Source organism: Cibotium barometz, chromosome 54 (assembly GCF_041138505.1).
Source record: "Cibotium barometz isolate CiBa-2024 chromosome 54, ASM4113850v1, whole genome shotgun sequence".
In the NCBI taxonomy this organism is placed as follows: domain Eukaryota; kingdom Viridiplantae; phylum Streptophyta; class Polypodiopsida; order Cyatheales; family Cibotiaceae; genus Cibotium; species Cibotium barometz.
The window spans coordinates 6,517,351-6,544,951 of NC_141099.1; the positions used below are offsets into that span (position 1 = coordinate 6,517,351).

Consider the following 27,601-nt stretch of genomic DNA (forward strand, 5'->3'; position numbering starts at 1 on the left):
GAGGTGGACAGAGCTCTTGTATAAAAAATTAACGGAATGCTCAAGAGAAGAGGGGTGATTTGTGGCTCTCGAGGGATGACGATGCTCACCCAATAGCCAAGATTATGCACGGGTTACCCATTGGAATGTGCTGGAAGGCCTCAACTAGGCGCCAAGTTGGGGTGGGGGGGAGGGGTCCTACCTAGAAGCCGCAACACTCGTGCTGCTTGAACGTCAGAAGAAAGTTAAATCTCCTTGATCGTCGCCAACGCAAATTGTGTATATTCCCCTTGGCCCTTGAGAGATGAGGTGTTGTGCCGTCTGCAAAATCTGAGTCTAGAAGCTCCTCCGCCATGTAGATGGGAAGGGGGGGGGGGGGCGCTGGGGGGGGGGCTGTAGATACATGTCATGAGATCTCAAGAAGTTGCTCATGGCCTTCGCCATGAACAAGAAGAGAAAAGGGCCCAAGGGACAGCTTTAATGGGAAACCAATCTCCCCGTGCACCCTATATGAGAACCTGGCTATGGGCGGTGTAAAGTGTGGATACTTCTCTCCCTTGTGAAGCTGAGAAGGCCATGTAGTACCTTTGAGAAAAGCCCAAGCCATCTTGTCACAAGATTTCTTGAAGTGTAGTGGTAGTGCTGGGTTCTCCTAGCAAAGTAACTTGAAAATATGACCTCAGTAAAGATCAATTGAAACCGGATCATCATGAGGTCCCAGTATTAAAGGAAGAGGGAGATTGGGAGCCTGTCCTCACCTTAACACTTTCGGCAGGGAACAGTTAGCAGGGCCTGCTGTAGCTCATCATCAGAGTAGGGGGACTCCAAGAAGTTTATTAAGGTCATTGGGAGGACTGTCCATGGTGTGTTATTGTCAGGGGTTTGTCGCGATCAGACCCTCTCCAAGGTCCACTAATAATTCAAATTAGAATTGGCAGGCTCAGGCTTTGCACCCAACCGTATATCCAGTAAACCCAGATCACCCCCGAGCATAGGGGTCAAGGCCTTGTCCATACAGACCATATTGATAAGCCCTGGTGTCCCATACCACCAGGACCCACCTGAGGGGCTGTCCGTAGATCCGTCTGCATCACTATCGAGTCTTGACTGGTAGGATTGGGTTAGCACTCTCATGGCCCAGGTACTGGCCATCATAGCACAAGGCTTACCACAAGGCTACAACAATACAATAACATGCTCGTAAATACACCCATCAGGTGTACCTATGTTTTCTTGGTTCTCTCCGGGGCTTCTCGACCCAACAAGGTGCTCTAGGGTAACATGGTTCACCTGCTAGTGCTCCTTAAAAAGTGTTGTCGAGCCGTCTGCATAACCGGCAAATTCAGCATGCATCCCCAGCACCTGTTCTTTACACATCTGGGTTCCTACTTGCCTGTAGAATACATGGGTGCTGTCCAGCCGTTTTTTTTTCGGCATAACCGTCAAATTCAGCATTCTTCCAGCACCTGTCCTTACACGTGTGGGTTCCAACTTGCCTGTAGAATACACGGGAGCTGTATGACCAGGTCCAGACAGCCCAAAACAGCCTGTAACAAAGATGTGGCAGCCATAAAGGAAGTCGACCAGCTGGTGATGCCTTTGGAGGCCCCATATGTAGTCAACCAGCTCATGCATGTGCCTGCTAACAATTGACCAGCTAAACACTTGAAGGCACAACTAAAATCGAAGCTGGAGCTCTCCCCCCTGTGCTAGCCTGTAGTGTCCCCCCCCTTGAGCCCCCTCCAGCCTTCGCCCCCTTCTCCACCAGCCCCTCCGCCTCTGGACCCTTGCCAGCCCCTCACCTCCTCTTTTTCACACCGCCATTCTGCCTGCACACTGTCTCCTGTGCACCTCCGCCTTACGCCCTTCTGCGTGCCTCCTGTGTAGACTGTTTTTATTCAGCTCTCCCATATCCCATCACTTATTGTACCCTGTACCTGGCATAGTAGGATCTAGATTTTTCATCTTGTATAACCTCAGAGTCTGAGATCTTAGCTTTCAGTTTTCAGTTTTAGTTTACTATTGCTTTTTCTTTTTTCATCCATGAGAAGATTTCATGGACATAATGTACACATCATTTCGGTCTCATAGATCCTCTGGGTCGTTTTAGGCACATGGATTACAGATGGACCGGCTCCCTCCATTTCAGCATGATCCTGAGGATAGGAACCGGGTGATCCACTGGGGCTATACACTGGGGCTATACACACGTAACACATGGATCACACTGGTAGGCCCATTGCCTACCAAGATGCAATATTACAGAGATCATTTCATGAGATTCACAGCAGATGGTTTCATATAGAGACCAAGTTATTTCGATGCCTTCACGTCCCATGCTATGAGGATAGGCCAACTTAGTGTATCATCCCATAGACTGAGGATAGAGACTGGCAGAGCTGAGCGGATAACCAAAGAGGACCGCCGTGTAGAGACTTTCAGACCGGGGTTGAGTCAGAGGAGCACTATGTTTGCCAGTGCCAAGTCTACTACGAGATTAGAGGGAGATTTCACAGTATTCAGAGAGGGCTTTGGACCCTTATCCCGGAACATAGAGTACCCAGATCAGAGGTGCCTTGGACTCTTTCTGCTAGAGCTCAACTAACACAGAGAGTGGATAACGCGCAATCTCATTGTTCTGTTTTATTTATAAAGACTTCGAGCACCTCACGCAAAGCCCAGCTCTGCACGGTTAGTAGAGAGATAACTCCCATGTGTCCAGGCAGGAAGATCCCACCCACCCGTGTCTACCTTCGAAGCTACAAAAGCAAAAGGCCCACTCTCAACAGTCCTCCTCTCAGCTTACCATCACCAATTTTTTCCAACGTAGAGGGGTGGATAGGGAGGCACCAAAACCCATCACAGTGGATACGAGTAGATACGGCATCCTATACCACAGTGCCCCCTCGCACGGGCCCATGGGAGTCGCATCAGATCGGGCATGCACACTCCAAAGAGCTAGACGCCCTCATCCTGTCGGCGGACCCCGACCACCCCAAGATCATCAGCCCCCCGGGTTCAGGGAATCCTTGCCCGCCATCGAGCAGCATCATCCTCACAGCAGACTAGCGACATCTCTAGCCTTCTTGTATCACCCATGATGGACATCGTGGATGGGCCCTTGCGTGACATACAGGGTTGGTTGACTATTTTTATTCAGCTCTCCCATATCCCATCACTAATTGTACCCTATATCTGGCATATTAAGATCTAGAATTTTCATCTTGTATAATCTCAGAGTTTGAGTTCTTAGCTTTCAGTTTTCAGCTTTAGTTTATTGTTGCTTTTTCTTATTTCATCCATGACGAGATTTCATGGACACTGCATATCACTTTGGTCTCATAGACCCTTTGGGTCTTTTGATAGCGTTAATATAACTTTTTTTTTTCTTTCTTTCTCTCTCTACTCTTCTCTCTTAAAAGTAAAGTGGATTGCATAAACTCACAGGTTTAAAGAAGGCTTTGTTGCACGTTACGATGGTCAACCTATTGCAGGCTACATCACTACCTTGGAGCTCACTCGCAGATAGCATGAGTCCGCCTATGCTCAGGGCTTGCCTAGACAGTGGTTGGGCACTTGGCTTCTTTTATGAGAGAGCTCTGTATAGTTATAGGGAACTGAGACACCCTCTGATCCGAAAACTGTGTGCCCGATGGCATGTCGACACGATACTGCTGATCACTCCATACATTTGTATTAGGTCCATAGGATTGAAAACTTCCATATTAAAGCTACAACCTTTGCAATAACTAACGCCCGTGGATTGAGAGTCAGATCGCAGCTGCCCGCACGGAGATTTGGTCCATAGGATTGAAAACTTCCATATTAAAGCTACAACCTTTGCAATAACTAACGCCCGTGGATTGAGAGTCAGATCGCAGCTGCCCGCACGGAGATTTGGTCCATTGAGGACTTTATTCAGCTTCTCACAGCCAGGTTCTCATTCAGGGAGCCCGAGGCGACAGATTCCTCCTTTCCCGCTCAGTTCGACAGGGCTATCCTCTGGCACCATACCTCTTTCTATTTGTCGCCGAGGCCATGAGTAGTTTTCTCTCCGCCCAAGAGATTGGACTTCAAGGGCAGCTTCCCCTCCGCACGCAAGAGGAGCTACTGGACTTAGAGTTTGCAGACGACACAACAGCCTACCTTCCTGGAGATGTTGGGAATCTCTAGAGATTCGCGGAGGCAATAGAGATTTTTTGCCGTGCATCAGGAGCGCAGTGTCAGAATATGCAGCGGAGATGATGACAAAATCTGAGAACATGAGCAAGTAGAGTGCAGAAAATAGATAGCACAAAAGAAGGAGAGAGAGAGGCGTGTAACCCTGCTCTATATACACAAGATCCTGAAAAATGAAGAATACAATGGCAAGGGGCAATGGGGCCATGCTATATGGCCCCAAGAAGGTAGTCGGCCTACGTAAGGGACAGCTGACAGGAGACCAAAAGAGCCCACGACTACACACAACAGTCGGCCTGCATAAAAAAGGTCCATGACCTGTCCAAAACAGTCGACCACCTCCAGAATGTACACTGATGCAGTCGGCCAACAACTATGTCCTCTTGCCACCACAGGGCAGCCACCCAAGCCATAGAAAAATAGGGAAAAAATATGGAGAGTGGGGAAAAATGAGAAAACACCTAATAAGGGCAGGCACACCCACAACAGAGGCCCTGGTGTATATGTATGGATAGGAGATGACTTCTAACACCCCCTCTTAGCTCCTGGCTGTGAAACCAACCCCAGGGAGCTGGAGTGCCGCCGGAGCATAGTCTGAGGTAGAGACTTCGTGAAGAGGTTCGCCTCATTGTCCTCTGTCGAACAATAAAGTAGCAAGATGTCACCAGCCAAGATCTTCTCACGTACAAAGTGATATTGTATCTCTATGTGCTTGGTCCAAGCATGGAAGACCGGGTTCCGAGCAATAGCTATACAGCTCTGGTTATCGCACTGGATGATTGTGGGCTCCTCCTGTGGAAACCCAATCTCGCCAAGCAGCCTCCGCAGCCACACAACCTCGCAAGCAGCACCACAAGCAGTGCGGTACTTTGCCTCGGTCGAAGAAAAGGCAATAGTTGGCTGTCTCTTACTGCTCCAAGAAACTGCTCCTGAGCCGAGCGTAAAACTGTAACCTGAAGTAGATCTCGTGTCTGGATCTCCTCCCCAATCTGAGTCCCTCCATCCTTGGAGTCGGACTCCATCCATCAATCCCCCTCTTGTGTAGAAGAGTCCAAGATCCTTCGTACTCTGCAGATACCGCAAGATCCGCAATCCTGCGTCCCAATGAGACTTCAATGGCGTCTGCATAAATGAGCTCAACAGCCCCACGGAAAAGCTCAAGTCCAATCTGGTGTTCAGCAACCAGATCAATGAACCAACCAGCATCCGATACAGAGAGGCATCAACTGGCTCACAAGGATCATTAACAATCAACTTTGTATTCGGGTCCATCGGTGAAGTAATAGGCTTGCAGTTCTCCATCACAAAGGCCTCAAGCAACTCATGAACATACCGCTGCTGCTGAGAGACGAAAAACCCCCTCTGGGTCTGCCAGATCTCCAATCCCAAAAAGAAGTGGAGTAAGCCTAGGTCGGTCATCTCAAACTCCTTTGACAAGGCAGCCTTCATCACGCCAATGTGCTCCACATGACTGCCGGTGAGAATGAGATCATCCACATAAAGGATGATAATCGTAACCATGCCGCGTTCCCGAAAGAGATACAAGTTGGGATCTGCAACCGATCTCTGAAAACCAGTCCGAAGAAAGAAGGAATCAATCTTCTGATTCCAAGCCGTGGGAGCCTGTTTAAGACCATACAAGGCCTTCCGTAACCTATAAACCATCCCTTCTGATCCTGGAACAACAAAGCCTGGAGGCTACTCAACATACACCTCCTCCTGCAGGTCACCATTAAGGAACGCAGATTTTACATCCATTTGATACACAGGCCACCTCTGAGAAGAAGCAAGGGCAAGAACGGTCCGAATCATGGTCATCCTCGCTGTCGGTGCAAAGGTATCCTCATAGTCAATGCTTGGCTGCTGAGCATAACCCTTAGCCACGAGCCTAGCTTTGTGTTTGTCCACCGACCCATCTGACGCATATTTGGTCGTAAAGACCCATTTGACACCAATGACTGACCGTTTCGACGGCCTTGGTACCAACTCCCATGTGTTGTTCTTCTCGATGGCATCAAGTTCCACCTGCATGGCTTTCCCCCAAGTATCCTGTGAAAGGGCTTCCTTGACGGAAGTGGGCTCCTGTCCCGCATGATACGAGACATCAAAGCATAGTTTACCTGAAGAAGCTCCGCTGAATGACGTTTGTCTCGGACTTTGTGCGATCTTCAAGGTCCGTCCTCTGTGGTCCATTCGGAGGGAAGCTCCGTGACACCTGACTCTCCAAGGGTGTCGACTAACCACCTGGGTACTCGAACAGAACGTGGAGCCTCTTGCTGCTATACGGGGGCTCAACTCCAGCTGCGGGCTCAACCTCCTGTACTTACTGCGGTTGTCCAGCTGGAACAATGGATTGGGAATCATCATCAGAATCCTCTGGGTCTCCAAGAAGTGGCGGCTCATCAACAATGGATACCGGAACATGCTCATCAAAGACCACATCCATGCTGACAACAGTCTCATTCCTCTCTGGATCAAACAATCTGTATCCCTTGGAAAGAGAGTTATATCCCACAAATATAAGCTTATGGGACTTGGAGTCAAGCTTCCCCCTCTGCTTCTTCGGAATATGTACATACGCATCGCTCCCAAACACACGGAAGTGGGAGACGTCAGGTTTTCTGCCAAAGTATGCCGCAAAGGGAGTCATATTAGGTACTGAAGTCGTTGGAGAACGGTTGAGGATATGGACAGCCGTAGCCACAGCCTCTCCCCAAAGTGGAAGAGGAAGATCATGATGCTCCAGCATCGTCCTCGCCATCTCCACCACAGTCCTGTTCTTGCATTCTACCACCCCATTCTCTGAAGGCGATCCTGTATTGGCCAGTTCCCTCTTGATGCCATGATATGCACAAAATCTGACGAAAACATTCGAAGAGAATTCACCTCCTTTGTCAGCCCTGAGAGTCTTTACCTGCAATACAGACTCCTTCTCCACCATCACATGCCAATCCTTGAACCGAGCAAAAGCTTGGTCTTTGTGAGAAAGAAAATAGACCCATGTGAATCTAGAACAATCATCAACAAGCAACATGAAATATAGAGATCCTCCTAAAGATTGTGTCTGCTGAGGTCCACACAAGTCGGTGTGAACCAACTCCAATGGCTTCAAAGCCCGCCTCGAAGCTTGCTTCAGAAAGGATTCCCTGTGCTGCTTACCACGTATGCAAGAACTGGAACGTCCTGGCCTGCTGCCAACATCTGGCAAGCCAACCACCATCTGGTCCCGGAAAGCTCGCCGCAGTGCATCCACATTTAAGTGGCCAAACCGAAAGTGCCACAAGTCACCAACCTGAGAACCTATCAATGAGGAGAGTGCGGAGAGCTTGTAGATACCATTCTCCACGCGGCCTTCCCAGACAACCCATTCTCCACGCCGCCTTCCCAGACAACCTGGCCAGTCTCGTGGTCCCGTAGAGCAACTGAATGCTCCTCAAATTCACCTAGAAGTCAATCTTGCATACTTCATGCACTGACAAAAGATGAAAACCAAGAGCGGGGACGTAAAGAACACGGGAGGAATGCTTACCTCCCTTGCCATCGAGAATAATCTCCATCCGGCCCTCACTGTGTATTAGAATGGTGGAGTTGTCGCCAATGAAGATGCGACCTGACTGCCGTTTCAGATCCAAAAAGAAGTCTCGAGAAGAAGTCATGTGCTTGGAAGCACCACTGTCAAGAATCCACTCCCCGGTATCCTTTGCGGTGAAGCCAACTGCCTCCTTGCTCGAAGACGATGAAGCATCTGAGTCCATCATCACTAAGTGCACAAATGCTGGAGTCTTTGCACAGCTGAGGCTGAAGAATCAACACTCTTCCTAGTCCGCTTAGGACACTTCCTCCAATAGTGGCCTTTCTCGCCACAATCATTGCAGGACCTCTCGGCCTTGAGTTTCTCTCGGTCTGCATCAGGCTTCTTCTCAGAAGACTTGTCCGATGAAGCCTTTCCTTTGCTCTTGTTGTTATTCCGGCCTTTCGACTGTTGGCCAGTTACGGCCTTCGAACCTCCGCCTTGTGGAGGGTTCGTGAATCTTTCCTCCTGGTCCAAGACCATGGACACAAGCTCCTCCCACGTGATGGTGCTAAGCCTGCCATTGGTAATCAAAGACGAGTAAAATGTTGAGTACTGAGAGGGAAAATGCGACAGCAACGTTATGGCCATGTCCTCGGATGATCTCTGCCTGAAGAACTTCCTGCTGAAGAGCTTTCAGCTTGTTAATGTTGTGCTCCCGCATCGTCGATGACTTTGCAGGGTTCATAACCCGCATCTGTACTTCCAAGAAAATCCTCTTCATGGGCGATACCCTGTTATAAAGAGAAGTCAAATACTGCCATATATCTCTGGCCAGCGTCATATGCTTTATATGATTGATTACCTGCGGCGGTGTGCAGTTGAGGAAGCTGAATGAACGGACCTTGGCATTGACACGATCCCATAACTGTGCCTCTGCCTCGTGGTCCTTTCGAATCGACGGTAATTGCCCTTCCTCTACCTCCGGCCGTGGAACCCCAACAACGATGAAATCAGCAAGGTCGTATGACTCCAGAACAGATTCCATCATAACCTTCCATATGCCGTAATTGGTCCCGTTCAACTGACGGTCTACTGGGAACGTGGGGAGTGTAAGGATCTTTACATGCTTCTCAGCCATCTCAAGTAAATATGCCATTGCAGGGATGTAACTGAAAAAGGGTGGGTGGGTGGGGAAAAAAACTTACACCTGCCAAGTGGCTGTCCAGCAAATCATCCCGCTTTCCTCTTGCTTCTTCTCTTCCCGAACAGTCCAAAACAGTCCACCAATCAGCAACGCAACAATCCCCTCTTGCATCACAAAATTCCCAAGAACAATCAAGAGATGAGAATATGCAGCAGAGATGATGACAAAATCTGAGAACGTGAGCAAGTAGAGTGCAGAAAATAGACAGCACAAGAGAAGGAGAGAGAGAGGCGTGTAACTCTGCTCTATATACACAAGATCCCGAAAAATGAAGAATACAATGGCAAGGGGCAATGGGGCCATTTTATATGGCCCCAAGAAGGTAGTCGGCCTGCATCACGGACAGCTGACAGGAGACCAAAAGAGCCCATGACTACACACAGCAGTCGGCCTGCATAAAAAAGGTCCACGACTTGTCCAAAACAGTCGGCCACCTCCAGAACGTACACTGATGCAGTCGGCCAACAACTAGGTCCTCCTGCCACCACAGGGCAGCCACCCAAGCCATAGAAAAATAGGGAAAAATGAGGAAAAAATATGGAGTGGGGAAAAATGAGAAAACACCTAATAAGGGCGGGCACACCCACAACAGAGGCCCTGGTGTATATGTATAGACAGGAGATGACTTCTAACACACAGATCAACTGGCACGAGGCATGTGGTTTTTGGGTAGGCTCAACACCCACCCCGACTTGGCGACTAGTTGAGGCTTTCCAGTAGATCTCGAGGGGCACTCCAGTCCAATACCTTGGCTCCCAGGTTGGCATTGATATCTCTCCTGAGGAGCAGCTCGCTCCGCTTCTTTTGAGTATTCGGAAGAAGCTTCTATATTGGAGCTCGGCAAGGCTATCCCTTGCAGGCAGAGTGGTGGTACATCACCTCGTGTTGGGTATAGCATTTGATCCAGAACTTCTTGTGGGCCGGAAGTGATGGGAGGCCAGCCAGGGCCAAGGTGCCATGGATAGTGATCATTTAGCCACGTAGCAGAGGGGGGCTAGGTCTCATTGATCCAGCTATACAGAGTCGTGCCCTGTTGGGCAAGTTGATTGTCAGAGGACTCCAACCCAGTGGTGAGTCTTGGAAGGATTTCCTCTTGGCCTGGATTTCAGCCCGCACTTCGAGCCTTGGAGGCCCGTGGCCACAGAGCACTAGATGGATCTTCACAGAGATGCGAGCTCGTGGTTTTAGTCCTGCCTTTGAGGACATATTCGCAGCCAGTCTCCTTCGTGCTTGGGATCATCTCAGGCCAGCCCTTAGACAGATTGTTCCAGTGGCCTCAGAGAAGCAGCTTCGGCAACCTTTGATCTGGAACTCCCTGATCCGTTTACCTAGTGGCCACATGCTAGGGGCCCGACCACACATGTCCTGGGGTGCCTTGAGCATGGGACCAGCCAGGTTTCTTGGAGATTGGGTTGCACACAGGTAGTTACCTCAGGAGGAGCATGAGAGAGGGCTGACAGGGATCCGGGGTAGAGATAGGCTCAGCATCAACATTGACTCTGCTATTCCTCCGGAGTGGCTGACTCCTATTCCAGACCTGACCCCCCCCCGATATGGCTAGGCGTGTTCACTAGACACGATATTCTCGTGGCGGTCTATGGAGCAGATGAGGACAGTTGTCTGCCCACTTTTTCTATTGGATTACATGGCAGATTAGAGAGATCAGAGCACCCCTTGGAGGTTTTTAGAGGCTGCACCTTGCAGAGGGTGATTGGTTTTCGGGCATGTGCATGGCACATAGATCCAGCATCGGCCAAGGTGGCTAGGGAGAGATTTTGGCGGTTATGGATTTGGGAGTGCTAACCACTCATGCGGTTGCAGTGGGACCCGGGAGAGTGTACGTGACATGATCCCAAGGTTTGGGTGGAGACTCTGGATGCTTCTTTCTTTGCATATACAGTGAGGCTCGGCCGTAGGATCCAGATGTCAGAGATAGATGGCACACTGGCAATAGCAGCACACTGGCAGTCTTAGGGCCTATTACAACGCTTCCTTTCAGATTTATGGAAGAGGCTTTGGGACAGCTTTTGACCGAGGAAGATCACTCTCTTCCTCTGGTTGACGGCACACAGGAGTCTAGCAGTGGGTACTTGATTCGCAGGGCGGCCAACAGCTTGCCTGAGGTGTGGCCACCTCGAGGAATCTCAACGACATTGCCTTTGGCATTGCTCGCCGAAGGCTCAGTAGATTTGACAGGGGATTCTCTGCATCTTTGCTATGGATAGGGCATCAACCGGGATTATCACTTGGGGTACTGTTGCTTGGGCCACCGAGGCTAAAGTGGTCAGGACTTACAAGGAGGATGGGGGAGGCCATGCTCTTCAGGTCTCCCATAGTTGTCACGGTACGAAAATACGATACCATACGATACGATACCGTATGGAAATTTTTGGTACGATATGAAATTTTTGTTTTATATCATGCCTGTAGTACTTCTTGGATTAGGATGGATGAGCATAATTTGATTGGGACTCAAGAACATGGCCCGAGTAATTGACCTAGCAGAGGAAAACTGGGAGGTGAAGCGTGCCAGACTATGGTTGGTCACGATCATAGAAATTGCTCTCAAATAAAACGTGGGAGAGCTAGCCATAACCTAATGTCTCATGAGATAGTGTGAGATACAACAACCATCATTGACTCCCACAAGAGTGTAGGTAGAGGGAGTGAACTCGTTCCAAACCACATGCATAGGAGCTTTCACTACTATGTTTCACATTGGGAATAACCCCTTGGAAGGGAAGTTTTATATCATGCCTGTAGTTCTTCTTGGACGAGGATGGATGGGCATAATTTGATTGGGACTCAAGAACTACTAGCCTCGGTGGCATGGGCTCCCTTTGACTTTGACTTGCCCTTAAAGCTCACCTCCCAACCATGAAGTCCTACAAACTCTTCCTCAAGCTGGAGACCATAGCTACATCCTTGGAGAAGCTCTCTTGCGGTAAGACGTGGAGTCCCATACTACCGGCCACACCCTATAGGTGTCGTCACATGGTGAATATCCCCGATGGGCCATGCTCAACAATGTTAGACCAGACAATCGTAATAACTTATGAGCCTAGGTTACACTTATATAGGCCTCTGGGCTTTATAATTAGCCCCAGTGCTTTTATAAGCTTTTAACCTTATAATTACTTATAACTATGCCTCTACTTATAAGGTTCTTCTCATTTTAGGGATATCTCCCCACGAGGCGTTGTGCGGCCTCCAGCTTGACCCCACTCTAGTGTGCACCTATCCTAGACGTAACGTACTTTTGTTATGTAACTGGACACTAATCTATAGATTAGGGATCTAATCCAATGGGGTTAGGAGGGGACGGGATTAGGGATTAGCATGTTGATACTTGGCTAGGGTTCTTGGGTTGATAAAAGAAGCTTAATACCTTTTATAGCAAGTTAGCTATTTATGGCGTAGTTAACACTACATAAGTGAGAGCTTTGGTTATTGTGAGATATAGTTATGCGGCTGCACCACGGATAGCTTGGCTTGGACCAAGAGAGCAGACATGCTCATGCCCCACACATGGCGAGCATGTAGATTGGCATGTCGAAGGCCTACGCACAAGCTTGTGGTATGGGACACCAAAGTTAGACACGGGCCTATGGCATTGTGCAAGAAGCCCTAGTCTTGCATCAGGGGAGATTGGTGGGATGCCGGTCGCGGTTTGGAGGTGAGCTGGCCTGCTACCTCATGATTTGGTTAAGGACTAACCTTGGTTTTCAGCTGTGTTTAGGGAAGATTTTGGGATGGACTTTACATTTGGTATTAGAGCCACATCGTTTTCTCTTTCTATCAAATCGATTGCTCTAAAGAAGTTGTACAAGGTTTTTTTTTTTCTGACTGGACGTAGACCCAAGATCCTCCTGTAGTTACTTATTTTTCATTGCCCGTAGGCGCTTAATTATCTGCCCATAAGCGATGCTGCCGGGGAAGCACCAAGGGGGGTTTTGAACCCAGGACCTTTTGGTGCGAGGCAAACACCTTCACCACTTGAGCTATCACCTCATTGGTTGTACAAGGTTTTTTGTTGTCACCAAGGATTGCATATGAAGGCACATGTCAGAGGGGATGATTGAAGTAGATCGCTAATTTGTATGTGTGTGAATGGCTGTATGAGTACTCATTGAAGGTTGAAGGCGGCAACCAGTCAAGCTAGCTAGCCAGACTATTGAGCAGGCCAGTGCAACCCACCATGGCACACAGCAAGGGGGCGAGCGGGGGTTGGTTTTTGCCCATCTCCTTGGTTAAGAGGGCTGAGAGTACAGGGCCATTTTCCAAGAGCGGGATTGGTACTTGAGTTCATGGACAAACGAGATTTCAGTAACACTTCATCTCGACATGCGCGTTTTCCTTGAGCAGCACCAAATTATCTTGGGTTTGTCATGGTTGATGAAGTATAGAACAATCGTGGGATGGATGAGAATGTTAACCTGTCAATGACCATTAGGATGACGATGTGACGGTCAACGACTTGGTCATTAAGGTTGACTTTGACGCAAGGATGACCTTGCCAGAGCAGATGGGGAACTTTACCAACACTATTGTTGTTATGCAAGCAACTTTGACAGGTTTGGTGACAAGAGGGGGGCTGGGAAAGCTTTAGCTACACCCTCTTTCACTCTAGAGTTTTATACGGGGGGAGAAAAAACGAAAGACTTAGTAGATAGTTGATTCCTCACTTCTGGCTTCCAATTCCATCCTTTTCCCAGGATAAAAAGATACAGATGGTATAGGAATTCCTGACAGGAAAAGCCCTTACCTGGTGGAAAGAGTTAGGAGTCCACGACATGGGTAGATTTTGAGAGGGTTTTTGTGGAAGAGTTCCTGCATGCCGAGGATATGAGTACAACATTGTGTCCAAGTTTAAAAACTTGAAACACATATTTAGTTTTAGTTTACTATTGTTTTTTTAAATTTCATCCATGACGAGATTACAGGTGACCGGCTCCCTCCATTTCAACATGATCCTGAGGATAGGAACCGGGTGATCCGATATGATCCGCTCGAGCTATACACACGTAACACTTGGATCACACTGGTAGGCCCATTGCCTACCAAGATGCAATATTACAGAGATCATTTCGTGAGATTCACAGGAGATGGTTCATACAGAGACCAAGTTATCTCGATGCCTTCACGTCGCATGCTATGAGGATAGCCATTGGCCAGCTTAGGGTATCATCCCATAGACCGAGGATAGAGATTGGTAGCGAATACCCAAAGAGGATAGACGTGTAGAGACTTTCAGACGGGGGTTGAGTCGGAGGAGCACTATGTTTGCCAGTGCCAGTCTACTACGAGATTAGAGGGAGATTTCACAATATTTAGAGAGGGCTTTAAACCCTTATCGTGAAATATAGTGTACCCAGATCAGAGGTGCCTTGGACTCTTTCAAACATCCTCTTCTTGTGGCTCGATGTAGGCACACGGTAGACTTTGCCTTTGTAGTAGATGAGTCCATTACAAAGCTTGAAATGCAATAAATCATCATGAGATCCTTGCTGTAAGTTTTGCCACATCGGCGCCCCTTCCTCATCCAATAGGTACTCCTCTTGGATATCCAATATCCAATCTTTATGTACCTCCAAAATTACCATGCACGTGCATGCCCATATACGTGACAATGCATCCGTCACAACGTTCTCTTTCTCTTTCATGTAAGAGATTTCGAAATCATAATTTTGTAATGTAGCCACCCATCTTCTTTGCTTGGAAGACAAAGTAGGTTGAGACCAAAAATATTGAAGTACTCTATGATTACTCTTCACAAAAAAGTGACTCCTATATAAGTAATGATGCCACTTCTTTATTGCATGAAGTATTGCTAACATCTCTTGATCATAGACATGTATAACCATCTCTTTCTCATTAATCTTTCGGCTCTTAAATGCAATTACTCTATGATCTTGAAACAAAACAGTCCCAATGCTTCTTCCACATGCATAAGCTTGAACCGTAAATGGCTTCGTAAAGTCCGGGCATACAAATTCGGGGGTTGATGTGAGTATTCCCCTGAGCTCTTGGAAGCTCCTATCGGCTATGTCATCCCAAAAGAAAGCCTCTTTCTTAAGCTTGTTGGTAAGAGGAGCGATAATATGAGCATATCGCTTAATGAATCTCCTATAGATTGATGACAAGCCCAAGAATTCCCTCAATTGACTGGTGTTTGTAGGCGTGGGCCAATTCTTAAACATTCCCCCGTCTTGGGATCCACCATAATGCCTTTCTTGCTCACTATGTGTCCAAGATACTCAATGTTTTATGCTATAAATGTATACTTGCTTTCCTTTGTATACAAGTTGTTGGCTCTTAAGGCATCCAAAACAGCCCTTACATGCATTAAGTCATCTTTCTCCCTTTTGCTATGTATCACAATATCATCAGAATACGAGTACCAATTTGTAGAGAAAGAGTCCAAGCACTTTGGTCATTAGGGCTTGAAACGTTGCCGGTGCATTACACAACCCAAATGGCATAACCAAATAGTGGTAGAGACCCCTGTCGGTCCGAAATGCCGTCTTGTACTCATTACCTTCTCTGATTCTTAATTAGTGATACCACGATCTCAAATCAATCTTGGAGAAGAAACATGCACTCTTCAACTCATCAAGCAAGTCATCCATCCTTGGAATATGGAAATCTATTCTTGATTGTAGATTTATTCAAATTCCTGTAGTCCACACATGCGAAAAGAGCCATCCTTCTTGACCAAGAGTACGGGGTGATGCAAAAGGTGATTGGCTAAGAGTAACCCATCCCATGTCCATAAGCTCTTACACTTGCTTCGCCACTTCATAGCTCTATCCCATGATCCACCTCCCGTTTTGGTGGCAAGCACTTTGGCATTTGGAACACATCTTTATACTCCTTTAACAATTCCTTCATACCTCTATGCATAACTTCATTCCTCATTGCTTTCTTCCTTACAAAACTGTAAAACATATACACATCCCATTTTCTTAAGCTCCCTCTTGAGTTGTGTTGCATTGATCATCTTAATTCTCGACACATGAGTTCCGGTCAATCTAACCTCATCATTTCCACGCATGAAACTCATATGCCCTTGCTATAATCATGTGAAATAACCCAAGATCTACCAACCAATCACATTCCAATACGATGTCAATGGGACCCATATCCAAGACAAGTAAATTAGCTTTGCCACAAAGGTAAAAAAGCTATGAGCTGTAATTTGAGACTTGCACACGGATTTTGTGTTGATAAAACTATGTGTGCTCCCACTATCAACCAAAACATGCGTCACCCTTCCATTTATGCATGCCTTCAACCTTAATGTACTTGCACCCTTCTTGCAACTGGCATAGGCATCACTTGAGATATTGCATAAGGTAGCTATATTACCCTTGTCACGATGAATACACATAGGCAACGGTAACCCATTATCACAGTCAACTTCACTCTTCTTCGATCCAACCGGATCAAAAGGAAATTCACTATCATTCTCTACATCCTCAACTTCATTGTTGGCATCTTCAAAATACTCCTCATAATCATCCACATCCTCCTCAATGCCTTCATAGCGAGGTTTGGTGAGAATCATGCTTAGGGTCATCTTCTTGGCCTTACAAACCTTCCAATGATCCTTGTTCCATTTGTTGCCACACTTGAAGCACAAGCCCTTGTCCTTGAAGTTATTAATGTGGTCTTCACCGATAACCTTGCTCTTGTTAGATGCTTCACATCAACTTACTTCCCATCAACATTTGGAGGTCTAGGAAAAGAGTTGCCAAATCTGAAATTTTCTCTTCCACCTTTTCCATAAATGGTTGGAAATCTAGGAGGACCCGTGTGAGATGCAACACCACTTCAAGTCTTGCCCATAGTTGAAGTGCCAAAATCAGTGCTAAACCCATGCCTTGCTCCGCTTTCATGTGTATACTTTGCCTCATAGATCTCCGCAAGAAGCATGGCCTCCTTGACAGTTCCGTGTCTTTGAGTATCCACATCAACCTTAATATTGTTTTGCAATCCTTTGATGAATTTTCTCAATTTGTACTTCTCACTCAAGCCTTCCACATGAAGTGAGAACTTCATGGACTCGTGCACATAATCTTTGACATTGCTCATTTGAGCGAGATCATTCCATTTTTCCACCATCCTTAATCTATTAAGGGATGAAACAGAAGTTCTTCTCATCTCATTCTTGAAGTCCACCCAAGTAGTGATCAAATAGCCATGAGCATTCAAGTGCCACCACCAAGCATGGGCATAGCCTTCTAGATGCAAAGTAGCATGTCGAATCTGGACCATTGAGGCATCAAATCGCAGCTCCTAGACTCGCTGATGTCTTTCCATGTTCAATGGAAGTCCTTACTCCATAATCTCTATAGCTTCAAAAACGTGAAGAGGGAAGAAGGGAAGAAGATGTGTAGGCCCAAACCACACGATCACCTATCAAAAATTGGTCCAAGTAGCTCAAATTTGAGATCAAATCATGTCCTAATGCCATGGCCAACACTGATCACCATTGTCCTCGTTTTTGTCTTCAAACTTGAATTATTTTCCATGTTTGTATCAATTTCCTCAAGAAAATTTTGGGAAAATCAAGAAACTCAAGAATCTCTCAATTTTTCTTGAAATGAAGATCAAGATGGATCAAAACTAAGCTCTTACACCAATGAAAGAAAGCAACATCTAGATTATCCTATATTAGCCTAGCTTAGCCTTGGATTAACCTCGGATTAGCCTAGCCTAGAGAGGCTAGCCTAGGTTTAGAAAGAGGAAAAGAGTAATTTCTCATATTCAAGTGATTGGTTCCAATTATGGCTTATTTTGGTATATAGACATGACAACCTTTTCACACTATGATAAAGATTGTCCATGGGCATGGTCTATTGGATTTGGGCCCATTATTATATATGAGACCACACTTTGTTACAATTAAGGAGGGTCAGTGCTTCACTTGTGGTCACAACAAGGGCACATGAGGATGCGCACAGGCAAAGGGCATGTCAAAGTCAAAGGGAGCCCATGTGACTTGAGGCTAAAGGTAACATTACTTCCGTACATAAAATTGTTTCAGATCAGAGTTATTGCAAGGGTTGTAGCTTTAATATGAAAGTTTTTAGTTCCTACGGGCCTAATACGGATGTATGGGTTGGTCATGGGAAAAAATGTACACATTCTTTTTGACCCTAGGAATGCTCACATCTTTCATGAATGCCAAGCTTGTGCAGAAGTTAGGAGTGGAGATGCAGCCAAGTGATCACCAGTATCGTGTCGACATGCCATCGGACATAGTTTTGGGATCGGAGGGTGTCTGAGCAGGAGTGCTTGTCAGTCTTGTTGTGTTGGGTGGACGTACTTGAGCCTCACCATTGCCTTTGTCATCCTTCCAAATTGGCATACTCTCTTACCCTCTCCACCGACCGCATGTGGGTAGCTTTCTTCTCGCGTCATGATGTTCCCTTGGCCATCTTTGCCATGGAAGGGGAATTGCCTCCGAAGGCCTATTCAGTTGGGAACTTTGGCCGCCTTCTACCTAGCCGTGTCACGTTGGACGAGGACTATTCCTTCCCACCCGCAAATGGGTGAGGATAGCAGGCTTCCATGACTGTCGTGATGGCATATCAATCCCTATCCTCTGAAAGTTGTGGATGATCCTTCATGGTGTCTGTGGGTTTAGGAGAACCACCCTATGGTTTGTCTTCAGTGGGATTTTAGAGAGTGGTCATGGCGAGACTTGACACTGCAGACTGGAGTCACCCACCATACCTTTTTTCCTGTACACGGCTAGGTTGGGCCATCATATTCTACTCTAGGAGCTTGATGACACTCTTGTGGCCTTGGTAGCACTCACAAGGCATATAGGTCACTCCAGAGTCCGCACAGTGCAGTCGTGTGGTCGCTGTGGGGCTGCGCGGGAGACTTTTATTGCCTTTGGGAGTGTCTGTAGGCACAACAGATTTGGTGGTAGGTCCTCCATGTATACACCACTAAGGGCAACACCCAGTGCTTCGTCACCTTGGGGGCAGTGACGTGGGGGACCACTTCAAAATTATGTGGGGAGCTCACTAAGGTGGATAGAAGTGGATTAAGCTAATCGTACTTGCATAATAAAAGTAGCCCCCAAGATGTGAATTGATATTGGAGCCTCCTCCCTCTCTTTTAAGCTAATTGAACTTGCATATGTGAGCATCTTGGCAGAAGGGATATATATTCTCGAGGAGACAGTAGCCCCCATTCGGATTTGTGTGGTTTTTCACTAAACGAGACCTTCTACACCTCAGAGTGGCGCGATGATTTTCTATTTTCCTTTGAGTGCAGCCTTGGGGACGGAGTGGGACTTGGAGTTAGTGTGGCTGTTGCCATCCAAGGACAGGCAATTGAGCTTTCTCACCATCTTCACGATTTGCGCATCACCGACGTGCTTACCCACCTCTAGCCCTTGGCTAGGATAAGGCTAGGAGGCTCAGGTCATAGAGACCAGGATGGGGAGGTGGTGGCTTCCAGCCTAGAGGTGCTGCTCTTTGTGTTCTTGCATATCTTAGTCGCAGTACCCCTCCCCCCTTCCTACAAATACTTACACTATGATCGATGGAGCTCAGAGTATGCTTACTCTCAAGCTCGGATAGAGTGGCGTCACATGGAGGACAAGATCCGCACCCACTTGACGTGCCTTCACCCCAGGATGGGACTGTGATTATTCCCCATCTAAACCCATGCCCAAGACTCTTCGAGTGGAGGGCAGTTCTAATAGTTCCGCCTCCCATAGAGATTGATATGCGGATGATAGTCACATGGAACATTCAGGGTTTAGGGGGGCCTCAGTGCTTTCAGAGACAAGGTGTCCTCAGAGGAGAGCTTCACAAAGCTTCAGTTGGGGGACCTATTGACATTCTTTTCCCCTAGGAGCACCGCCTTTCTGAGGGGCACACCCGCCGCTACGGGAAGATTTTAGCAGGTAGGAGTCACACTCTCTGGTCTCCATCCTTTGGCTCCTCGGAGACGCAGGAAGGAGTTTGTATTTCTGTTAGTGAGCAGCTTTTACCGGTAGTGATGACTGGCTCAGGAGTCATAGTTCTTGGGTGCTCACAGTGGGCTACCATTCTGATTGGAGAGTATCGCGCGGGCTTCCTCAATGCTTACGCCCCGAACGCCGCTGCATGTAGAGCCATCTTTTGGAGCACAGTCCGGTAGGCTCTTCCTCAGGCTGACTTTGGGTGCATGAGTGGGAACTTTAACATGATTGCGACAACAGAAGACAGAATTGGAGGAGGCACTGCCATAGTCTCAGGAGCAGAGTACTCTGCCTGGGAGGAGATGATACTGGCACTCAGGGGACAGGACCCTTGGGTTTGGGCGTAGCCCTGGGAGCCTTAGCTTCTCGCGGTCGGATAGAAGGAGCACCAGCCCCAACCTCTCTAGGCTTGACAGGTTTTATGTTGATGAGTGGGCTTGCGACCGTGGGGGCATGATCGGTATCTTGGCGGGTACTACCTTCTCAGATCATGCTCCGGTTATTCTGTCCTTAGAGGACCCCTGGAGGCAAGACATGCATGCGAGCTCCAGGATTCCGGTCCGCCTCATTCAGGACCCCGAGATCTACAGCAAGATAGAGAAGATATGGGTTGGACTGGATTTTATTTCAAGCTCTGCTGCGTGCACACTGGATGTGGGCTTGGGGGAGATCAAGAGCTTCTTACAGGAGGCAGCCTAGAGCAGATTGGAGGGATTTCAAGAGCAGGAGAAGAGTCTAAGGAGGGGTCTGGCTTCTCTACAGCGGCTTTAGAGAGTTCCCCAGATAGCCCTTGACTGAGAGTTAGCTTGCTGCTGCCCGCACAGAGATTAGATCCATAGAGGAGAGGAGGGTGGAGTACAGGTACCATGCCAGAGCTTCCTCCTGGACCTAGGCCGGTGGTGACAGAGTCACAGGGGATTTCTTTGAGATAGCCGCCCCCACAAGAGGAGAGATGGCATTTGCAGGTTGTGTGGCCAGGATGGAGCTATTGTTTCTAATCTCCTCCATGTGAGAGCCATCGCCATGGATTTTTTCCGATCTCTTCTCACTGGTGCCCCATTATCCCCACGGGTGATGGACGTGCACAAGAGGGTCTGGTGACACACGAGAGAGGTGGCTCCCCCCGCTCTTCGGGCCTCTTATTGACTCCATTCACTGCTGAGGAGCTGGCGGAGGCACTGACGGCACTCCCCAAGGGAAAATGCCCGGGGGCAGACGGGCTTCTAGTCTCTTTCTTTCTTCTTCATTGGGACCTCATGTAAGGCGGCCTTCGAGCTGCCTTCAATGAGATTATGATCATAGGTGCCATGCCAGAGAGGCTTTCGGAGGGTTTGATACAATTGATTCCTAAGGAGGGTGGTGATAGATTGGAGATCCGGGACCCATCACTCTTCTTGGGACTGCCTACAAGATTTTGGCAAAGGCCATCAGCAGGAGACTTCAACCTTTCCTCCTTGACTTGATTCATGACACTCAGACAGGCTTTGTTTAGGATCGGAGCATTCTGGACAACATCTTCACCTTCTAGGAGGCGACAGCTTCACTAGATGCGGCGACAGGACCTCATAATGCTACTCCTAGACTTTGAGAAAGCTTATGATAGGGTGGATTGGAGCTTTTGGAGGGTACTATGAGCCGGATGGGGTTCCCCGTGGAGTGGATCCGAGGCGTTTCAAGACTTTACTCAGCTTCTCACAGCTAGGTTCTCATTTAGGGAGCTCTGTGGAGACAGATTTCCCCTCACCCACTCGGTCCGGCAGGGCTGCCCATTGGCACCTTGTCTTTTCTTATTCATCACCGAGGGCATGAGCAGTTTCCTCTCAGCTCAGGAGACGGAGCTCTAGGAACTGCGCCTCCCCCCCCCGGACTCGGGAGGAGCTGCTAGACTCAGAGTTACATCAGGAGCGCAAATCAACCCCCCCCTTCCCCTCCCCGACTTGGTATCCAGTTGAGGCTTTCCAGTGGATTCCGAGGGGCACTCCAGTTCGCTATCTTGGATGTCGGGTGGGCATCGATCTCTCTCCGGAGCAGCAGCTCGCCCCCCCTTCTTCTGAGTATTCGGAAGAAGCTTTTGTATTGGAGTTCCGCGAGTCTCTCCCTAGCTAGTAGAGTGGTGGTGGCAAACCAGGTCCTTCTTGCCACCATGTGGTACATTACTTCTTGTTGGGCCTTCTCCCGAGCATGTATTGGTTAGGTACAACGCGGTTGATCCGGAATTTCTTATGGGCCAGCAGTGACAGGAGGCTTGTTAGGGCCAAGGTGACATGGAGAGTGATCATTCAGTCGCGACGCAGAGGGGGCCTTGGCATCATTGACCTTGCTATTTAGAGCCGCGTCCTTTTGGGCAAGCTGATTGTTAGAGGACTCCTTCCCGGTGGTGAGCATTGGAAGAACTTCCTCTTGGCCCGGATTTCAGCCCACACTCCGAGTCTAGGGGGCCCTTGGCTGCAGAGTACCAGATGGATCTTCACATAGATGCAGGCCTGCAGATTTAGCCGTGCCTTTGAGGACAGATTTGCAGGCCGGCCCTCAGGCAGCTAGCTCCGGTTGCCTCAGAGGAGTGTCTTTGGCAGCCTTTGATCTAGAACCTCTTGGTCCGTCTACCGAGTGGCCACATGCTAGGGGCCCGACCTCATGTATCATGGGGCACATTGAGCTTAGGAGGACATGCTAGGTCCCTTGGAGATTGGCTTGCACATAGGCAGTTACCCCCCGGAGGTTCAGAAGAGAGGTTTGGCAGGGATTTGGGGTAGAGACAGGCTGAGCATTGACATCGACTCTGCTATTCCTTAGGAGTGGTTGACTCCTATCCCAGACCCAACTCCCCTAGTGTGGCTTGGTGTATTTACCATGCATGGTAGTTCACAGAGCGGATGAGGGCACTGGTTTGCTCACTTTTTCTATTGGACCCCATGGTAGATTAGAGAGATCCGAGCCCCCCTTGGAGGATTTCAGTGGTTGCACCTTGCAGAGGGTGAGGGTGATTGGATTTCATGCATAGGAGTGGCACATAGACCCACCACTGGCCAAGGTGGCCAGGGAGAGATTCTGGCAGCTATGGATATGGGAGTGCCGACCCCTCATGGGTCTCCAGTGTGACCCCGGAGAGTGGACTTGGCATGATTGGGAGGAGACTCTGAATGCCCCCTTTTTTGCATATTCAACGCGGCTAGGTTGTAGGATCCAGATGCCAAAGATCGATGGCACCACGGCTAGGTCGTAGGATCCAGATGCCAGAGTTCGATGGCACCTCGGCAACAGCAGCACATCACAGGGCCTCTCATAGCATTTCCTCTCAGATTTTTGGAAGAGGCTTTGGGATAGTTTTCGGCCTAGAAAGATCACCCTCTTTCTTTGGGCTGATGGCACACGAGTTTGGCGGTTGGTACTTGGCTGGTAGTTGGAGGTCGGCCAATAGCTTGCCTGAGGTGCGGCCACCCTCAAGAGTCTTAGTGACATTGTCTTTGGGATTGCCCCAAGGCTCAGCAGGTTTGGCGGCGAATTCTCCGCATATTCACAATGGACAAGACCTCGACCCCCGGATCATTACATGGGGCACTGTCGCTTGGGCCATAGAGGATGAGGTGGTCAGGGCTTATGAGAAGGATGGTGGAGGGCTAGCCCTTCAGGTCTCTCACCTCTGCATTTCGGCAGTACCAGTCATAGTCCTCATGCCAGAGATGGGAGATTTACCGTAGCATTGCAGCATGGCACATATGGCTAGCTAGATGCAGCGAAGCCATCGAGGGTACCCACACTCCGCTTGCAGAGTCTATCAGGACATTTGGCTCGACATCATACATACCCTCCGTGGGGGAAGTTGCAGGGTGGCTCTGACCACATGCGGAAGAGGTAGGAAGCTTCCTTCAGGCTCTGGCAGCCTGGTCCTTTTCTCATTGATAGAGGTGGTGACCCCACTTGTGGTTATCCCCCATCCCCCCACCCCCCCCCCCCCCCCCCCCCCCCCGCGCCTCCCCTTGTATGAGATAGCCTTCTCCTCATAGAGCGGCCAGCTGGAGGAGAAGTGTCTCTTTCCACCCTTTAGATTACTTGATCCCCGCCCTGTACATGAGGCGAGTTTGTATCTAGCCCTTCGTGGTTGTATTTAGCCCTTCGTGGCGGTTTTTTCAGTAACTAATAGAAGGATCTGCCAAAGTGGTTTATTTCCTTAAGAGAGGCAACCATCATTTTTGGTAATCTCTTAGGGTGTGTATTACGTTTTAGGAGTCTTGGCTTAAATACAGCACGTACCCCTTACAAAATTATGGTAACTCCAAATTCCACATACCTCTGGTTTTTGACCCTATTATGTGATGCATTTGCTTTAAGCCCTGGCATGTCATGCATGTGTTTTAATGAGTGTCTAAATTCAGCAATGGTCCATTAACCTTTTTCTCACTTTTTAACCTGGATTTCTACCTCCGTACACCAAAGGTCATGCTAGCCATCTGCAAACAGCATGGACTGCACACCCTATGTCAAAGTTTAGTCTTGTTGCAGTACTTTCTTGCTTGGGACTTGGGCGTATGCCCCCCCAGCCAATGTTCCCCTTAGTATACGAAGGGTATTCACAATCATTTCCAAGTGACATTGAACTTCACTTTGTTACTACAAGGCTTCTTGTGTATTTCTTTTCTAAGTTTACGTTCAGTTGCATTAGTTCTTTGGTGTGAAGCGCATTCCTTATGTGTTCAGGATATCTATAAGACTACAATGGGACACGATCTGATGGTGCCTGGTTTTGCAGCTGAGGATGATCTGAAAATAGCTTTCGGACAGTTGAAGAGATTCTCTTGGCGAGAGCTGCAAATTGCAACAGATGACTTCAGTGAATCAAATGTGATAGGCCAAGGTGCATTTGCAAAGGTTTACAAGGGTGTTCTTAAAGACAGCACGGAGATAGGGGTAAAGCGTATGCTAAGTACAAGTCTTGAGGGTGGAGAGGCAGCATTCTTGCAGGAAGTGGAGATGATAAGTGTGGCAGTACACCGCAATCTCTTACATTTGATAGGGTTTTGTATCACACCTTCAGAACGGATTCTTGTCTATCCATACATGCCAAACAAGAGCGTTGCATACTGTCTGAGAGGTAACTTCATCACAGGCATCTTTGATCTTATACAAAGACTGAAAACTTTGCCTTGGTTTTAAGTTGTTTCATGCTTGCTTATGCTATGGAGGAAATTAAAGCTAGCTAATAATGTTGCAGATAGAAAGAACGGGGAGCCAGGACTTGATTGGAGCATACGTAAGAAGATTGCTTTGGGAGCAGCTCGTGGACTCGAGTACCTTCATGATCATTGCAATCCAAAGATAATCCACAGGGATGTAAAAGCTGCTAATGTCTTGTTAAATGGAGAATATGAAGCTGTTGTGGGAGACTTTGGGCTTGCCAAGTTGGTAGATACGAGGAATACCCATGTGACAACAATGGTGCGTGGCACGATGGGGCACATAGCTCCGGAGTACCTCTCAACTGGGAAGTCATCTGAGAAAACCGATGTCTTTGGCTATGGAGTGATGCTCTTGGAGCTTGTGACTGGTCAAAGGGCAATCGACTTTGCTCGGCTCCAGGAAGAAGATGATGTTTTGCTGCTGGACCATGTAATATAGCCTAAAACCCGTGAATTCACCCTTGATACTTGATATAACACATGGGTTTGGCTTGAGGCTTTATGAGCACATTGTTTGCAGGTAAAGAAGTTGGAGCATGAAAAGAGGCTCGATATGATTGTTGACAATAACCTCTCAGATTATGATGTGCAAGAGGTGGAGCAAATGATTCAGGTGGCGCTGCTCTGCACGCAGCTGAGTCCCCAGGACAGGCCTACGATGGCAGAAGTGGTGAGGATGCTCAGTGGAGAAGGGCTTGCAGAAAGATGGGAGGAATGGCGACAGTTGGAATTCATCCGCAGGCAAGAGTATGAAGCCATGCCACATAGATTAGCAGAATGGGCTGAAGACTCAACAGTCAACCAGGAAGCAATTCAACTTTCTGTTGCAAGGTGACAGTGCCCCTTATGGAAGCTTCATCTACCTTCACTACCATTTGTAAAATTAACAACAGTTTTTACACATACGGTAATCAGCAGGGATTGCTTATCCACGGTAATGGGTTGGCACTTAAGATGGGCAAGATCGCCCCTCCATCCTCAATTCACAGTTTAGACTGACCTCCACCTATGAGTGTAGCTGTATGTCTAAAAGCCCTTAATGTATTATTTCCCTTTCAAACCCATTTTCTACCGTGTCCCACAATTTTTCCATCAAAACAACATAAAAAAATTTGGAATTTTTCCAATGAGGTGATAGCTCAAGTGGTAAGAGATGTTTGCCGAGGACCGGGAGCTTCTGGGTTCAAAACCCTACACAGTGTGGTGGCATTGTGTAAGGGCGGATAAAAAAGCGCCTACGGACAATGAAAAAAGGTAAGTACGGGAGGATCTTGGGCCTAAGGCTAGTCGGAAAAAGTAGTTTTGTCACCATGTACCCTTGCAAAACCCATGTATAGATTGGAAACTGTACACCATCAGCGTATGAAGGGAGCAAACTGGAGTGCCACACATTAGGTGTGGGTGTTTGATAGGTGAAGGTCCAGTGGTTGATAAACACAACACAACACCAACATAGATATTTCCAGGCATCTTTATACCCTTGTGCAGATTTTCTTGTCAAACTTGAGGGTGGTCACTAGGAGTCATGGCATGTGTTTGCAGTCTGCAGAGTATATCGGCAAGCAGAGATTTGTTTTGTGTGTAAGTGTAAGCTTCCTTAAATGGTAATGTCTCGCATGGCATAGTGTCATGTCTGTGCTTGGTGTGAAGCTTTGTTAGAAATGGCGAGGCACACTCACCATGCATATGCCCACCCTTTTAATATGCTCTATCAGTTTAAGGGGGGACATAAATCAAGTGGTGCAGCATCATATCCATGGAGGCCCGCCCATAAGGTGTACAAAAGGCTGGAGAGGCAAAATTTTTGTGTATATGTACATCCTCTTATTATGCTCTATCCTGCACAAGGCATCAAGGCTGAGAAGTTCGATGACCTTCAAAACACATGACAAACATAGCAATTCCTGTAGCCAACATGTAGTCATGTATGATAACGTCTCCACTTATCCACTTTGTAACATATATTTTTTTGTACAATTCATGGATTATTTCATGGTGTCAACAAGTCGCATGATACATCTATTACCATCTCCTCCACTTGGCTTTCCCTAGATCATATAATGTGTATCATTGTTTTAGTGTGTCTTCAAGTCAAGGCTTCTTGGCGTACAAAGCAAATGAAATTTCATCAATTTACCGGAGTTGAAATTTATGCCTTCAAATTGAATGTTGTTTCCTTCTATCGACATGCAATATTACTCGCCTTTTTAATCTCGATGTTTTAAATGATCAAACTTTGAGAATTGAATGCATTTTTTATGATGTTGGTCTCATCCACCATCTCTTTCTCTCTCTTTCTCCTTTGTAATGATAAGGAGATGTATTTGATCATGTATCAACATGCTCACCGGGACGAAGATGACCATGATACGATAGACATACATCTAGTCTGTTCCTATTGTACCTGTTTTTTAGTTTATGTAGTTCTTTTCCATGGCTCACTTTCACAAGGAACCTTTGTACTTTTGCTTTCATAGACCCATTGGGCCTTTTGAAGATGATAATATAACTCTCTCTCTCTCTCTCTCTCTCTCTCTCTCTCTCTCCGTGTGGACCTAGAGCAG

General features: G+C 47.7%; 1 protein-coding gene across 1 annotated transcript in view; it reads left to right on the forward strand.

Annotated features, from left to right (window-relative positions):
* Positions 1–26,164, forward strand: part of LOC147607814 (LRR receptor kinase SERK2-like) — an 81,723-nt gene extending 55,559 nt beyond the window's left edge. The window contains exons 10-12 of the mRNA XM_086790086.1: positions 24,611–24,952; positions 25,073–25,467; positions 25,558–26,164. Coding sequence (XP_086646212.1) covers positions 24,611–24,952; positions 25,073–25,467; positions 25,558–25,872 — 1,052 coding nt within the window. The 3' untranslated portion in view covers positions 25,873–26,164. The remainder of the gene's footprint in view (positions 1–24,610; positions 24,953–25,072; positions 25,468–25,557) is intronic.
* The last annotated feature ends 1,437 nt before the right edge of the window (positions 26,165–27,601 follow it).